Here is a 15,881-nt window from a genome sequence, read left to right as displayed (position 1 = left end):
CCTGCACGACAGTCAGCCTCCCAGTGGTAAGAGGACATCATCTCAAGCCTGCATTTTCTTTTGGTGGAGTTGAGGGTTTTCCTAGAGCCTAGAAACCTGCCTGAATGCTGAGATAGGGGGGCAATGTGTGCCTGACCCTGGTGGGATAGAGGCTGTTCAGCAGGAGAAGCCCAGTGTGTTCTCCGCATGGGGAATAACCAGAGAAAGCAAGTGACTACAAGAGAGCACAGCCAAGAGCAACCTTTGTGTCCCCGTCTCCCTGAATAGTTCTTGCTGTGAACATCAAGACTTACGCATTGCTTGTGATCAGCAGGCTGCCATTATTTGAGAGACTGATGCTGCTAGCATCTGAGACTGAACACTTCATCACCACCTGGGCGGGAGCCATGATCGTCCTGGAGGCTGCAACAGCCAAAGACATCCACAAGTTTAATACGAGCCAGGAGGCAGTACCACCATCCAGCATCCTGTTGCACCTGTTCTATGGCGGCTGCTACTGCCAAAGATGCACGCTGTAATGTGAGGCGTTACACTGAAATGTCCTCATGTGCTAAGCAGCGATCACAGTCCTACACTGCTGGCACAGCAAGAGCAGGTCAGCTACAAGCATCCTCCTACACCATCTTGGACAACACAGCGCTGGTGAGTGCCAGGCTTGAAAACTGTGAGCGTAACAAGAGACTGAGAAGCAGGCTGAGGTTTGTGGAACAATCTTAACGCTTTCACAGAGTAACTGCAAAGAGCTGAAAACAAACTGAACTGTTGGGCGTACCTCCACTTTGAGAGGAGAGGTGGGTGGGTGGGGGGAGGGGGGAGTATTTAAGTGAACTGTGCTTGTGTCCAATCAATGCCTTGTCCTGAGCTAAATGCCAGGTATTTTAGATGCCGGGGAACTCGGGCAGCAGAGGGCAGGTACAGAAAAACTGCAGCACCCCACGGAAGATCACAGGCAATATTACAACCCTGTGTGTGTTTTTCTTAATTGCCCTGTGTAATATTGGTTAATATTGCGGTATAACAGGTCGTCCCCAGCCGGGATGGCGGATTGTAATGCATGTCTAATCTGTAGTTAACGTAAGATTTCAGAGGCCGCTAATTTATATTCCCGGCGGAGGTCCGCAAAGGGGAATACTGCCCCCTGAACCCACAAGTCCCCGATTTTGGACAGTCCTACTAGGTCCCATTTGTCGAATCCTGGGTGTCATCCCAGCGTCCCTAGGGCCGCTGCATCCCATAGAGGGGTGGGTTGTTTCAGTTTGTTTTCCCATCCTAACGCTTTATGGGCTACGTGCCAGAGCTTAATTGTTATATTTGTGGGGTTCTGTTGTGATTTTGGAAGTGACGTGACCCTTAGGTATCTGCCGGGCGCATCATCAGGCGATCCATCCAGGCCGAAGATTCGTCATCCGGTAAGTTTACGCTTTGATTAATAGTGGTTAGTTGTGCAGCCCAGTAGTATCTTTGTACTTTAGTTAGGGCAATTTCCCTTTCATACCACCCTTGTGATAACTTTTTGAGCATGATCCATGCCAATCCTCCATCCCACAAGAGCGTCAGCAGCATTGTTCAAAAGTATTTTGCGGGGACGAGGTATGGCGCGTTATGGAGGGCGTACATGAAACGAGGGAGCAGAGACAGCAGGAACGACCGCCAATGTTGAATGTCCGTCCTCCACCTCTCTAGAGGTGGAAGAAGGTTTTTAATATAGGATAAGGTTCAGTCTGTGGTTGCAAAAATACCCAGCTTTATGAAAACATAAAACTTTTCAAATAAAATAAATAAATAAAATAAATCTGTAGTTATTTTGGAGTTCATCATCTTTGGGCACTGGGGGCGAGTAGCCTTGCAGTATGTGTGCTAGCGATTTCGCACAGTTTATTGTGTATCCGGATACTCTGCAGAAATTTTCAATTATATTTATGACCCTGGCAAGGGATCATTAAGGATCTGCTAGATACATGAGAATAACATCCGCATAGAGTGATATTCTGTCTTCCCATTGAGCTGACCAGCGAAGGCCCCACATACGGATCCATGCAGCAAGCGGCCGTAGAACTAGTGCAAATAAGAGAGGGAAAGCGCACATCCCCGGTGGGTGCCGTATCGTAATGGAAAGGTTCTGGAGGTTTCTCCATTTACCGCCACATGGGCCATAGGCTGGGAGTAGAGAAGTCGCACCAGCCGATGAACTACTGGACAAATCCCAGTTTCACTAATACTTTGAATACGGGTGTCTAGGGACAGGATTACGTGTCTTCCTGTATGAACTGCGCTCTACTGAGTACTCCATGCAGTCTCCTAAGGTTAAGCTCGGTGTTTCTCCCCGGCATGAATCTTGACTGGTCTGGGTGGACCACCCTGGAAATCAATTTTATCAACCGGGAGGCCAGCAATTTTGCCAATATTGTGGTTTAAACTTTTAGTAGCAATATGGGTCTTTACGAGGCACAATCTCCTGGGGGTTTCCCAACTTTGTGAATAGCGATAATTGTGGCTTTTCGCAGGTCGCGGCTGAACTCGCAGTACTGGACTTTAGACTCTCATTGTTAAATGAGCTACTCCCTTTGTTTTGCATTACACCTCTTTCTTAACATAGGTGAACAATAGTAAAATCCCTTGCGCTATTAAAATGTCGCAGTGGCAGCCCAGTGCACATAGGATTTCCCAAATTATGCCTGACCCCACTGAAGACAGCAAGCACTACATGCCGCAGTTCGACTAATGACTTGCTAAATTAATTTAAATCACATCACTCATTGGTCTTGGAGGACATTCTAATGAGCCCAACTGGATTTTCAAAGTAGTCTGCATTGCCTACATAATGCTAAATTCAGAAACTCCAAACGATCTTGCCCACAAACCAAGGCCCACACCGCCTCTTTTTTTCCTCTATGCATTTCCTGGTGGGTTGGAGCCTTTGGAGGCCAGTTTCAAGGCAGGGACCACTGCTGCCACCTTTTGTCAGTTTCTCCATCTTATTATGGCAGGCATGGGGTGGTGAGTGAGTGTGAGAGGGACAGAGCGAGAGAGACGCAGGGCAGGTTTGAACATATTTTCCCTCAGTGGCTTTTGGTTCCCAGTCCAACTCTGACACAAACTACCAAAGATGGTGGACAAAGATAGTTTCAGAGTTTCAATATCCTACTGCCCGAAAACCCTTCCTTCAAACAGGGGAAAAACCATGAGCAGTCCTTTTTGGGTGGTTCACCAAATGCTTGGAGCTAAATTCCATCAGCTTTTAGGTCTGAATTTGTATTATTTAAAGTTTACTTACATTTTGAGAAAATTAACAGTTTGCTTCAAAGTAAGTTAAATTTCGGCACAGACTAGATGTAGAAGACCGGCACACTAAGATTACATATGTGTTGTAGGCATAATTGAAATGTAGAGTGGAATGACATAGCAGCAGTGAATATGCAAAAGATAAGAACATGGAATGGCGACGGCAGTAGTAACCAGTGAACATAAATTAGACTTAAACTCCAGTGAGAACCTTTTAGTAATAATCAGGCATGCAAGGGCATTCCATGCAGGAATATAGGGGCTGACAGCCACCGCCACACAGGCCACAGCACGGTCTGGCCCCCCACATCCAGGAGGAAACTTGTATTTCCACTGTTGAGGGACACTCCTACAACATTCCCCAGATCCTCCTCCCCCTCTGTTTCGTGTCGCCTGTGAGTCAACTACTCCTGGTATGGGCTCCGTATATCTCTTGGACAACAGCCGGGCTGCATAAGATAATGTTGCGCATCAGATTGTGTGTTGCAGTATGCCATTCTGTCACTGTTAGTCCCTTCATCCAGCGCATTGCAACTCTACGCCATGCCAATAAGAGACCCAGCGCCGCAAGTCGCTGGTAAGCTTGCGGAACATCAGTCATGACCCAAAAGGAAAGGGCCACAAGCGGCGTGCAGGCCAAAGCATCCCCCATGATCTCTCCCAAAACCTTGAATACCTTAAGCCAAAAATACTGCACACCAGGGCAGTACCATGCTACGTGTGCAAACAGTCTTTATCGCCACAACGAGGGCAGCAAGAGTAGTCTTTAAGACCATATCGGAATAATCTGGTTGGGGTGCATTTAAAATATCTTAAATTGGGTAGATAATACAAGTCGATGTCAAACATATCGATGAAATAGTGAGGACTATAGACCAGCAGTAGGTTTTTTGCTTTTCAGTGATATCTGTGCCCAAGTCTTCCTGACTGTCACTGCAAGCTTTAGGAATAGGAGGCTGCCTGACCTACTGCGATAAAGCATATAACGCCGATATTGCTCGCTCTGGCGGCGTCAACTGTAATAGATGGGTAAGGGCGGGTACATCTGACTGCTCAGCCAAATTACCATTAAGCAAGGTCTGCAGCAAAGCACCATGTCCTCGAAAAAGTCACCCATATTCTGTATCCCAAGTTCACTCAGTGCCGTAAACAGCACTTGCTCCTGTCCCAGCGGAAAGCACTTGCACCATTCCAGGGGAAGTCGCAGGGGGTAAAGCAAGGTCGCCTGCTACATATCTGCTGATTTCTTCAGGAGGTACCGAGTGGTGCCCACCGGATCTATTATGTGAAACCAGCGCACTGGCTTGCTAATTAAGAAAAGGGACAGTGACAAACGGGATGCCCGGTCACGCTCCTACCAAAGATGCTGCCAATCCGGTGCCCTGTGCTGAAAATAATGGGCACATATGAATTGCGCCGTCCCGTAGTATGCCTCAAAGTCAGACGCATTAAGGCCACCAGCCGCATAAGGCAAAGTGTATCCCATTGTACACAAGGTTGTTTACCGGCCCACTTCAGGCGCACCATCAAGGAGAGCAGAGTCCGAAACATCGCACCTGTAATAGTATAGGAATATTCGCAAACAGGAACAAAAACTGGTGAAGTACAACCATCTTCATGATGGCTATGTGACCATAGAGAGAGAGTGGTAAAGGAATCCAGTGATCCACCACCTCTGTGAGACAATGTACGGCCCTTCCATAGTTTTCACACATCACTACCTCCGGATCCTTGTGGGCCTGAATGCCCAAGTAGCTGACCAAATCAGTAGTCCATGTGAACGGTAACTCGGTTGGTATGGGTGTCGTAGCAGCAGTAAGGGGAAATATGAGGGACTTGTCCCAATTTATCCAGAATAGCTGCCAAAGTATATGTGAGAAAATGGGGTTCTGTTACAGTATTCCCCTCCCCCCCCACCCCCCACGCCCACCTTTTACCTGGCTTTTGCAAAATTGGCTCTTCAGGCTCTCTGTAAATCCCTAGTAAATGGTACCCGAGTACCTAGGGCATTGGGGCTAAATAAGGTCCCCTAGGGATTCCTCACCTAGGCCGTGCAGACTGCCACTGTAGCATGCATGCCCTGTTGCAGACAAAATGACAAAGTCAACATGGCACACTGACTGTGTGCCATGCCAACTAGCACCGCCTAAGGTATAGGGAAGTCACCCCTTTAGCAGGCCTTACAGCCCTAAGGCAGGGTGCACTATACCACAGGTGTGGGCATATATGCATGAGCAGATATGCCCCTATAATATTTAAAAAAACAACAAGTGATGGACTGAATGTGGATCAATGTCACACACTCCCCCAGTCAAAAGATCTGGGCCCAAATCCATCGTTTTTTTGCACTCCACACCACCCTGGGTCAGATAATGGCTTTATGCAAATCAGCTCTGACCCTGTTGCCCCATGGGAACAGTCCAGTCCGAACTACAACAGCCATATCTTTCCCAGACCGGAATCAAGCATCCGAGGACCGGACCGGTTTCGAGGTAACACCTCTCTTCAGCCCGGCTAGCTTGACTCCAAGTGGTGTGGAGTGCCTGGGACCCACGTCTGGGCATCCCCAGCGCACTTAGGGCGGCAATTGCAAAAAACAACAAGTGATGGACTGAATGTGGATCAATGTCACACACTCCCCCAGTCAAAAGATCTGGGCCCAAATCCATCGTTTTTTTGCACTCCACACCACCCTGGGTCAGATAATGGCTTTATGCAAATCAGCTCTGACCCTGTTGCCCCATGGGAACAGTCCAGTCCGAACTACAACAGCCATATCTTTCCCAGACCGGAATCAAGCATCCGAGGACCGGACCGGTTTCGAGGTAACACCTCTCTTCAGCCCGGCTAGCTTGACTCCAAGTGGTGTGGAGTGCCTGGGACCCACGTCTGGGCATCCCCAGCGCACTTAGGGCGGCAATTGCAAAAAACAACAAGTGATGGACTGAATGTGGATCAATGTCACACACTCCCCCAGTCAAAAGATCTGGGCCCAAATCCATCGTTTTTTTGCACTCCACACCACCCTGGGTCAGATAATGGCTTTATGCAAATCAGCTCTGACCCTGTTGCCCCATGGGAACAGTCCAGTCCGAACTACAACAGCCATATCTTTCCCAGACCGGAATCAAGCATCCGAGGACCGGACCGGTTTCGAGGTAACACCTCTCTTCAGCCCGGCTAGCTTGACTCCAAGTGGTGTGGAGTGCCTGGGACCCACGTCTGGGCATCCCCAGCGCACTTAGGGCGGCAATTGCAAAAAACAACAAGTGATGGACTGAATGTGGATCAATGTCACACACTCCCCCAGTCAAAAGATCTGGGCCCAAATCCATCGTTTTTTTGCACTCCACACCACCCTGGGTCAGATAATGGCTTTATGCAAATCAGCTCTGACCCTGTTGCCCCATGGGAACAGTCCAGTCCGAACTACAACAGCCATATCTTTCCCAGACCGGAATCAAGCATCCGAGGACCGGACCGGTTTCGAGGTAACACCTCTCTTCAGCCCGGCTAGCTTGACTCCAAGTGGTGTGGAGTGCCTGGGACCCACGTCTGGGCATCCCCAGCGCACTTAGGGCGGCAATTGCAAAAAACAACAAGTGATGGACTGAATGTGGATCAATGTCACACACTCCCCCAGTCAAGCTAGCCGGGCTGAAGAGAGGTGTGACCTCGAAACCGGTCCGGTCCTCGGATGCTTGATTCCGGTCTGGGAAAGATATGGCTGTTGTAGTTCGGACTGGACTGTTCCCATGGGGCAACAGGGTCAGAGCTGATTTGCATAAAGCCATTATCTGACCCAGGGTGGTGTGGAGTGCAAAAAAACGATGGATTTGGGCCCAGATCTTTTGACTGGGGGAGTGTGTGACATTGATCCACATTCAGTCCATCACTTGTTGTTTTTTGCAATTGCCGCCCTAAGTGCGCTGGGGATGCCCAGACGTGGGTCCCAGGCACTCCACACCACTTGGAGTCAAGCTAGCCGGGCTGAAGAGAGGTGTGACCTCGAAACCGGTCCGGTCCTCGGATGCTTGATTCCGGTCTGGGAAAGATATGGCTGTTGTAGTTCGGACTGGACTGTTCCCATGGGGCAACAGGGTCAGAGCTGATTTGCATAAAGCCATTATCTGACCCAGGGTGGTGTGGAGTGCAAAAAAACGATGGATTTGGGCCCAGATCTTTTGACTGGGGGAGTGTGTGACATTGATCCACATTCAGTCCATCACTTGTTGTTTTTTGCAATTGCCGCCCTAAGTGCGCTGGGGATGCCCAGACGTGGGTCCCAGGCACTCCACACCACTTGGAGTCAAGCTAGCCGGGCTGAAGAGAGGTGTGACCTCGAAACCGGTCCGGTCCTCGGATGCTTGATTCCGGTCTGGGAAAGATATGGCTGTTGTAGTTCGGACTGGACTGTTCCCATGGGGCAACAGGGTCAGAGCTGATTTGCATAAAGCCATTATCTGACCCAGGGTGGTGTGGAGTGCAAAAAAACGATGGATTTGGGCCCAGATCTTTTGACTGGGGGAGTGTGTGACATTGATCCACATTCAGTCCATCACTTGTTGTTTTTTGCAATTGCCGCCCTAAGTGCGCTGGGGATGCCCAGACGTGGGTCCCAGGCACTCCACACCACTTGGAGTCAAGCTAGCCGGGCTGAAGAGAGGTGTGACCTCGAAACCGGTCCGGTCCTCGGATGCTTGATTCCGGTCTGGGAAAGATATGGCTGTTGTAGTTCGGACTGGACTGTTCCCATGGGGCAACAGGGTCAGAGCTGATTTGCATAAAGCCATTATCTGACCCAGGGTGGTGTGGAGTGCAAAAAAACGATGGATTTGGGCCCAGATCTTTTGACTGGGGGAGTGTGTGACATTGATCCACATTCAGTCCATCACTTGTTGTTTTTTGCAATTGCCGCCCTAAGTGCGCTGGGGATGCCCAGACGTGGGTCCCAGGCACTCCACACCACTTGGAGTCAAGCTAGCCGGGCTGAAGAGAGGTGTGACCTCGAAACCGGTCCGGTCCTCGGATGCTTGATTCCGGTCTGGGAAAGATATGGCTGTTGTAGTTCGGACTGGACTGTTCCCATGGGGCAACAGGGTCAGAGCTGATTTGCATAAAGCCATTATCTGACCCAGGGTGGTGTGGAGTGCAAAAAAACGATGGATTTGGGCCCAGATCTTTTGACTGGGGGAGTGTGTGACATTGATCCACATTCAGTCCATCACTTGTTGTTTTTTGCAATTGCCTATAATATTTAAGTCATTTTTTTGATATTGTAAGTGCCAGGGAAGCCATAGAGGGTACATGAGCTGAAAAGTCAACAACTCGAGTTCTCCAGCACCATGATGGCTTCTCTGAACTCGAGTGTTTGGTACCAAACTATTGTAGTGTAGTTCCTATATCCCTGATAGGCTCTGCGCAGTGTAATTATATACACTATAGTTTTGACATAGGACTGAGTTCAGTATGTCTCTATCGAGTACATTAAACTTAATTACTTGTGTGTGCCAGCTAACTCAGAGGTCACTAGAAACTTCTCGAATAAACAAGGGATTAGTTTCTGACAACCGCATAGAAGAGACAACTTTGTTTCCCTTTAGAATCGGAACAGTTCTCTCAATCGTGAAAACAATAGATAATCGTTTCACTCAGTCAATCGTGCATGCTTCGTTTCTACAGCATTTACACAGAAATAGATAGACGGGCGTTTCAATAAAAGGGTTTATTGAACAGTTTTATTTCTCGTGCAAGAGATATGAACGGCTGCAATTGTAAGACAGAATGTGAAGTATAATACGTACAGCGTTAGCAGTAAGATAAAATAATACTGCAATAGCATGGTTTGTAGCTATGACATATATTCATAAAAATACATACATAAATAGTACAGGCTAAAATGTGAATACTCATCTGGTGCTTCTAAATAGTCCTACCCCCAGTGTACCTAACCTAAACGTAGTACGAGGTAAAAAGTAGATGCTGTTTTCTAAGTATAGCTAGCTATAGTTTAGTGTTGCCAAGAGTCCCTCTAGGTTCTAGTCTGCTCCATACCTTAGAATGAGAGAGGTTGGAATCTCTTTCCGAGGCTTGATTTCTAATACCCCGCAAGGGGAGTCAGAAACACTGGAGCTGGATTCTCTGCGAGGAGGATGACGGTGTCTGGTCAGTGCATCAGGCGGGTACTCGAATTCCTTCCAAACTTGCTGTGGCGAGCCGCGTAGCTGTATCGTGCAAGTATGCAGCTTAACCGTGCCGTGGTTTGCCATGGCAAGTGAAGGTATATTTATACCTTGAAGGTGTTTAGGAATGCCAGTATTGCAGTAAAAGTCGGGCAGAGGAACGTCATGAATGAACTCCTAAGGAATAGATGTTCATGCATAATAAATGAGTTCTTTGAGAAATCAATAATCCAAGCAAGGGGAAGTCTCAAAGTCTTAAGAGTCTGGTTTTCCAAGAACTCGTGACGTGGATGGACGGATGTACGTGACCATGTCTGTATTCGGTTAGCATGCATCATGCCTAAATAAGGGTTGGATTTCTATGCCTAAATAAGGGCATTTTGAATTGTGCCTATATAAGGACATAAATCGGAAACCTATATACGGTATCTAAATCGATACACAACACTACTCCTCTCAATAAACCCACACTGATGCCAGTGGGGGATTTATTGAAACATGTACTCAGAGGGCATCTCAGAGGTGCCCCCTGAAAACCTACCGACCCTGGTGTGGCGACAGACTGGCTTTAGGCAGCCTACCACCACCAGACATGTTTCTGGACCCCTGGGTCGAGAGCCTCCGCTCTCTCAGACCAGAAACAAAGCACATCATGGGCGGAGGTGTCACACCTCTTCTCCCAGGATGTACACTGTGCTCGAGAGAAAAGATTCAAAGGCCTGCTGCCTTTGTAATGCGACCCCCAGCTTCTGCTGCTTGCAGCAGATGGCAGCCCACAGTTTACACCCCTACTTTTGGCCGGAAAACCTAGGAAGAATAGGAGGTGTGCCCACTCTGCCAACTCTACCCCTAAGGTGAAGGAGGCATGGTCAAATACACCTTTCAGTCCCCGCCATCTTGAAGATGATCATTATTTACAACAAGAGGTGGTGAAGATGATCGGCAGGGGACTCCTTCTGTCAGGGCTAGGACCATGCCCCCTCTCACAGGAGTGTGGCATAATCATGGATGTAGTCACCCCATGTAAGGTACCCATTGGCCCCTACCTGCTACTCCCCGTAATACCCCATAATCTAGTATTTAGACGGCTCCCTCAGACACTGAAACTAGTTCCTGCTGACTTACGAAGAAAAAGGACAAAGAAGACGTCATGCAGAAGAAGACTGAAGATGCCTTGACTTGGCCCTAGCCCTAACTGCCTGTCTGCAGCCCTTCACAATCTTAAAGAAACCATGCTTGTCCAGTAGTCAGCGACCTTCACGAATGCAGGGAGGACTGCCTGCCTTCTAAATTAGACCAGAACTCACGAGGACAGTGGCTCTGTCCACAACAACAACAAGGACTCTGGTGCTCTCCGAATCCGCAATCCTTGACCACTCTGCACCTCCAGCCTGTGTCCAGGTGGCCCCACCCATCCAGTAAAGGTTCCCTAGCGGTCCTGAGTCCAAGTCCAGCATTTGACGTCGCCTGCAGCGTGAATCTGAAGGCTATCCCCAACCGTGACCAGCTCAGGAAAGAAAATCTGATGTCCGAGAACACCCCTCCACACAAAGCCCCTGGGCCATGAGGAGCTCGACTGACGGTGTCTCTACGACCTGCAGCTTCTCCTCTTACCTCTGCTGTCATTGGTCTCCTGCGTGTAGCCTCCAGTTTGCTGCCTGCAGCCTGTCTTTAAATCCAAGTTCCTCCATTGAAAAGCATTTAGCGCCCAACGCTGTATTTGCATCCTGTAACCGGCTGCCCCTATGCCGCTGGTGGTGTATGTTTGGTGCTGCCTTGTGGCCCCCCCATGTGCTTGCTCTAACCCATGAAGCTTGGCCCCCTGCAACAGATTTACTTGCCTTCAAGCAGCGTGGCTTCAAGCGGCACCAGTCTCCATTGAAACGCATGGGACCTATCTCCAAATGTGAACTCTGCTCCTGGCCTCCCCTGTGCCGCTTACTTGAACCTTGCCCTCTGCTGACCTTAACCCTGAAGACTTGAAGTATAGGTTGGGTACTTACCTGTGAAATAGCATTGTTGTTTTCCTCCATAGGTTATTATTGAACTGTTTCAATAGTGCACTGTGTCGAATTTTATTTTTAAAGTATTTTTCCTGAAAAACGTACTTACCTTTTTACAAATTTCTTGGTCTTTAAATAAAGCTCAAACAAATCTGTGGATCTCCTTTTTGAATTGTGTAGTTATTGGTCAATGTGCGTGCAATAAATGTCTTACACTCCTCTGTGTTAGGCCTAAGGCTGCTCACCCACACTACCACAAATGGAGCATTTTGGGTTTGCATTGTGCCCTATTCACTTCTGGGGGAAACTCTGGACTCTGTGCACAGTATAACCACCTAGTGGTATACCATAAACAGAGCTAGTTTTTTGCAGCGTACCACCTCTCTAAGGAGCAGAGAGAGATTCCACCCTGTATCCCGGATGTACTGGTGACTGCAGTTAGGGCAGACACTAGACAGTTAATGCGAACACGAGCCATTAGGGCCTTGTATAGAATTCGGACCAGCTTTAGAAAGATGTCACCGACTCCCACACGACGCAACACCAACAATATAAATCTCCATTCAACCGAATCAAAAGCTTTCTCTGCATCTAAAAAAATTGCCCCAGCGTGTACATTAGGGTCAATGCATGACATTGTTCAGAAGAGGGATCGAAGATTGTAGATAAGAGATCAGCCAGGTATAAAGCTGAATTGCTCCGGACTCACTTTTCCCGGGAGCAAGGATTAGCTAAAACCTTTGCAAACAGCTTTGTGTCTGTGTTTACGCGTGATAGAGGCTGGTAGGACGAGCAATGATCAGGTGGCTTGCCTGGTTTAAGCAAGGAGATCAGTGAAGGCTTGTGCATATTTGAGGGTATGGAACCATTGCATACTATCTTCTCAAAGATTAGCCAAATAGGGATTGAGTTTATCTTGGTAGGCCTTATAGAAGACGACTTTCAGGCCATCTGAGCTAGGCACTTTACCACCAGACATATCGTTCAGTGCTGTGACAATGTTTGTGGGACGGAGAAGTGCCATGAGCTACTCTGTCTATGCATCGGACCGCCATTTCATGGAGATATGAGAAAGGTAGTCAGCCGAGGCCTGTTTGTCATAAGTGATGCGTACAAGTCAGTGTAGTAGCTGAGGAACCGATCTTCCACGTATACGTTCCCCCTGCTCATCTAGAATAGATAGCACCTCACTGTCCTGACGACATCAACATATATGTTCTGAAAAGTACCACATAAACTTTTCATTAAGAGCAGTTCTCCTGTAAGTGCGTATACTTTTTGGTTTTCCTCCTGTTTGTGCAGTTTTAATTAATTGCTGGAGATTCCAAAACCTAATATATTGTCCATGTTTTCCTTAACTGTAGACTTCATGTAAGTTAACACATATCATCGATTGACAGACTGCTAATATATTGGAACCACAAATGGTAAATATTTTATACTGTTTAGCATTATGCTGAGTAAAGGTAACATCATGCTTCATATGGGAGGTTTAAGAAATTGGTTCTCCTGCAGTTAGCCTGGCTGGGTTAATTTTTGATGTAATCTACAAAGTAGCCACATTCAACAGCTTTATAGATTTAATATAGAACTAATGTCTACCATCCAATCCTGCTGACTTTTTTTTTCTTTCAGTCTTCTGTGGAGTTAAAGAAATTGAAGTGGAGGGGCTGGACGAGGTGTTAAGTCTGTTGGAAATGGGTAATACAGCAAAACATACTGGGGCTACTCGGATCAATGCAAAGTCCAGCCGCTCCCACACTATCTTCACTGTCACCATGGAGCAACGAAGGGCAACCTGTCGCACTGCCCAACTTACGCTTGGAGAACATGGACCCATGCTAGATTCAGGGCAGGTGCTGACATCCAAATTTCATTTTGTGGACTTGGCAGGGTCAGAGCGCATTCTGAAAACTGGGAACACAGGAGAACGACTGAAGGAAAGCATCCAGATAAACTCAGGTCTTCTGGCTCTGGGCAATGTTATAAGTGCCTTGGGGGATCCGAAAAGAAAAAGCAGCCACATACCATACAGGGATTCCAAAATCACAAGGTAGGAGTTGAGCTAGGAGCAGAGCGTACCTGTTCTAGTAATTTAGCTCCTCGCTTGGTAGAGTGTTGCAATCTCGCCTTCCATTTTTGTGCTACAGTTTTTTTTTTCCACCTAAATATTGACCTATTAGTACTGAATGTTTTCAGTCTGTAATGGTAACTTGTACTGTATACTTTGCGGAAATGCATTATGTGCAGCAGTTTACTATTTATTCTTCAGAATTGCATGGAAAAGTGTCTGCATATTTCAAAGGATTTTACTGTAGCCATGATGGTGACAGAAATGCATGAAAAGTGTGCCAACATCTGTGTGTTTGAGAGTCATTGAAACAAATTCTCCTTTCTTAAAAATATATATGATTTTGTATTTCTGGTATTGGTTTTTTTGGTGGGGTTTTCCTGAATACCTTTGATTCAGATCGGTTTAATAATTGTTGCTTAGAGCCAAGCATGGGTGTAAAGCATTAAAACGGAACCCTTACTCCTAAAGATTAACCAGCATTTTCAATGCAATGGGTCTCGCATTTATGAGAGTGAGCTATTGGCATTGTAAATGACAATGCCTTTGTTTTGTTTTTAAAACAGATAAAAGGCATTGTCATTTACAATGCCAATAGCTTAAACTCTCACAGATGCGAGACCTATGGCATTGCAAATGCATGCTATACATTTTTTAAATAACATTTTATAAAGCCTTAGGAGAGAGCGTGTCCTGCCTACAGCTATTTGAGAAAATAGTGCTCGCAGGCTGTAAATAAAGTCTACCAAGCAACAACACACTTAACGGGGTGTTGCCATGGCTACTAAGCCTTTTGACCAATAATAATAATAATAATAATCCACATTTGTAAAGCGCACAATCACCCGTTAGGGTCTCTAGGCGCTGGGGGCCGTCGGGAAGATTAAGCGAGCTATTGCCCAGAGTCACATGGTGCTGGGCTAACCTGCCGCCGGAGCCGGGGATCGAACCGTGGTCCCCAGATTCCAGCGTCAGTCGCCCTGGCCGCGATGAACAGCCACAGTTTACATTGGACAATGACACAAGCCAATATCAAATGTGGTCGGAGCTACAAGTCCCTACCTCAATACAGCATGTCACGCAGAGCAGCGCATGCGCTGCCCAGGCTCGACCTAACAACTGAGTGGAGGAGTCCAAGTCTGCAATACACAAGGTCCAGGGAAAGAGCAATGACCTGGGTTGCCTACCAGTCATTTCTGCTAGGCAGGAACAGCTCTATCTTCTATTTTCAGCCAACATTCACAGAGTAAACATTCTCCGATTATATAAGTGACGGGTGTGGCTAGAGTGGTTACCCCGATCAAGCACCAACCCTGTCTTGCTTTCCTTGGAATAACCTAAATTGCTGTCATTATTGAAGTATTTGCCTGGAAAGGGCGGACGAACTACAACAGTCTGGCAGATATAGCGGCTGGACTGCAGTGCTGGCCCTGCACATCCAAAAGCTTTTGTTCGAGGCATATGAGTTGCAGATCTTCCACTGTGCATTAGATCGCCACCTGGTGTTGGGCTCGGATGATTGCATGTTGTTGTCGTCTTGGAAGAAGTCTTTGTAGTCATGAGATAGGTGACTCCTCCCTTGGACGATAGTGTGCATGGGCATCGGCTCCATCCTTGGATTGTTTTTTTCCACCACTGGGTTCGGATGCAACTTTTCCGCTCCGAAATCTACTTTCCAAGTACTTTGACGCATAAAACCTTACCAGACAACTTTCGACATCAATAACCATAGACTCTACTTCATCAGCTCGATTCCGGTCATCGACGCGGGCCATTGGGCCTACCCACGCGGTGAGGCCTACAACTCATGGAAAGGACGCCTTTCAAAAAATGCCCCGTGTGTGGAGCTAAATTTTCCACGCAGCGACCATCACAAGGTGGGTAACCTGTGCTTATTACCAGAGCACGACGAGTCGAGCTGTACAGCTTGTGCATCCGTTCGATCCAAGAAGACCATTCGAGATCGGAGGGCCCGTCAACGCGACTTGCAGAGATCAGCTCCGAAACCAGTGGATATCATCGACGAAGGTCCATGTGTCCCGGAGGAAGATTCTAATGATCTCCAGATCGTATCTGAGGCAGACGACTCCGATGACTCCATACCATCAGGTCAACGCGTGAGTACGACTTCCCCTGCCCCAACATCTAAACCAAAGGCAAAGGTCAAAACTCCACCTTCGGGGCCCAGTCGCTACCACAACATTGCTTCAAAAGCCCCGCCATCGAGCCTGGCTCTGAAGAAAATATTACAGCCTTCTGGTAGCTCCATACCGAGCAAACCACACGTGCCAATACTACCAGCTCCCTCGGCACTGAAACCGAAAGAAGTCCCGGTTCCGAAAA

General features: G+C 47.6%; 1 protein-coding gene across 1 annotated transcript in view; it reads left to right on the top strand.

The window, feature by feature from the left end:
• The window catches only part of KIF7 (kinesin family member 7), a 295,905-nt gene that overhangs the window by 11,304 nt on the left and 268,720 nt on the right, over positions 1-15,881 (top strand). The window contains exon 3 of the mRNA XM_078683208.1: positions 13,103-13,520. Coding sequence (XP_078539334.1) covers positions 13,103-13,520 — 418 coding nt within the window. The remainder of the gene's footprint in view (positions 1-13,102; positions 13,521-15,881) is intronic.

The sequence above is a fragment of the Lissotriton helveticus genome, chromosome 3_1 (assembly GCF_964261635.1).
Source record: "Lissotriton helveticus chromosome 3_1, aLisHel1.1, whole genome shotgun sequence".
NCBI classification, from domain to species: domain Eukaryota; kingdom Metazoa; phylum Chordata; class Amphibia; order Caudata; family Salamandridae; genus Lissotriton; species Lissotriton helveticus.
Note: the sequence above shows the minus strand (reverse complement) of the source record. Positions and strands in the feature narration are given on the sequence as shown.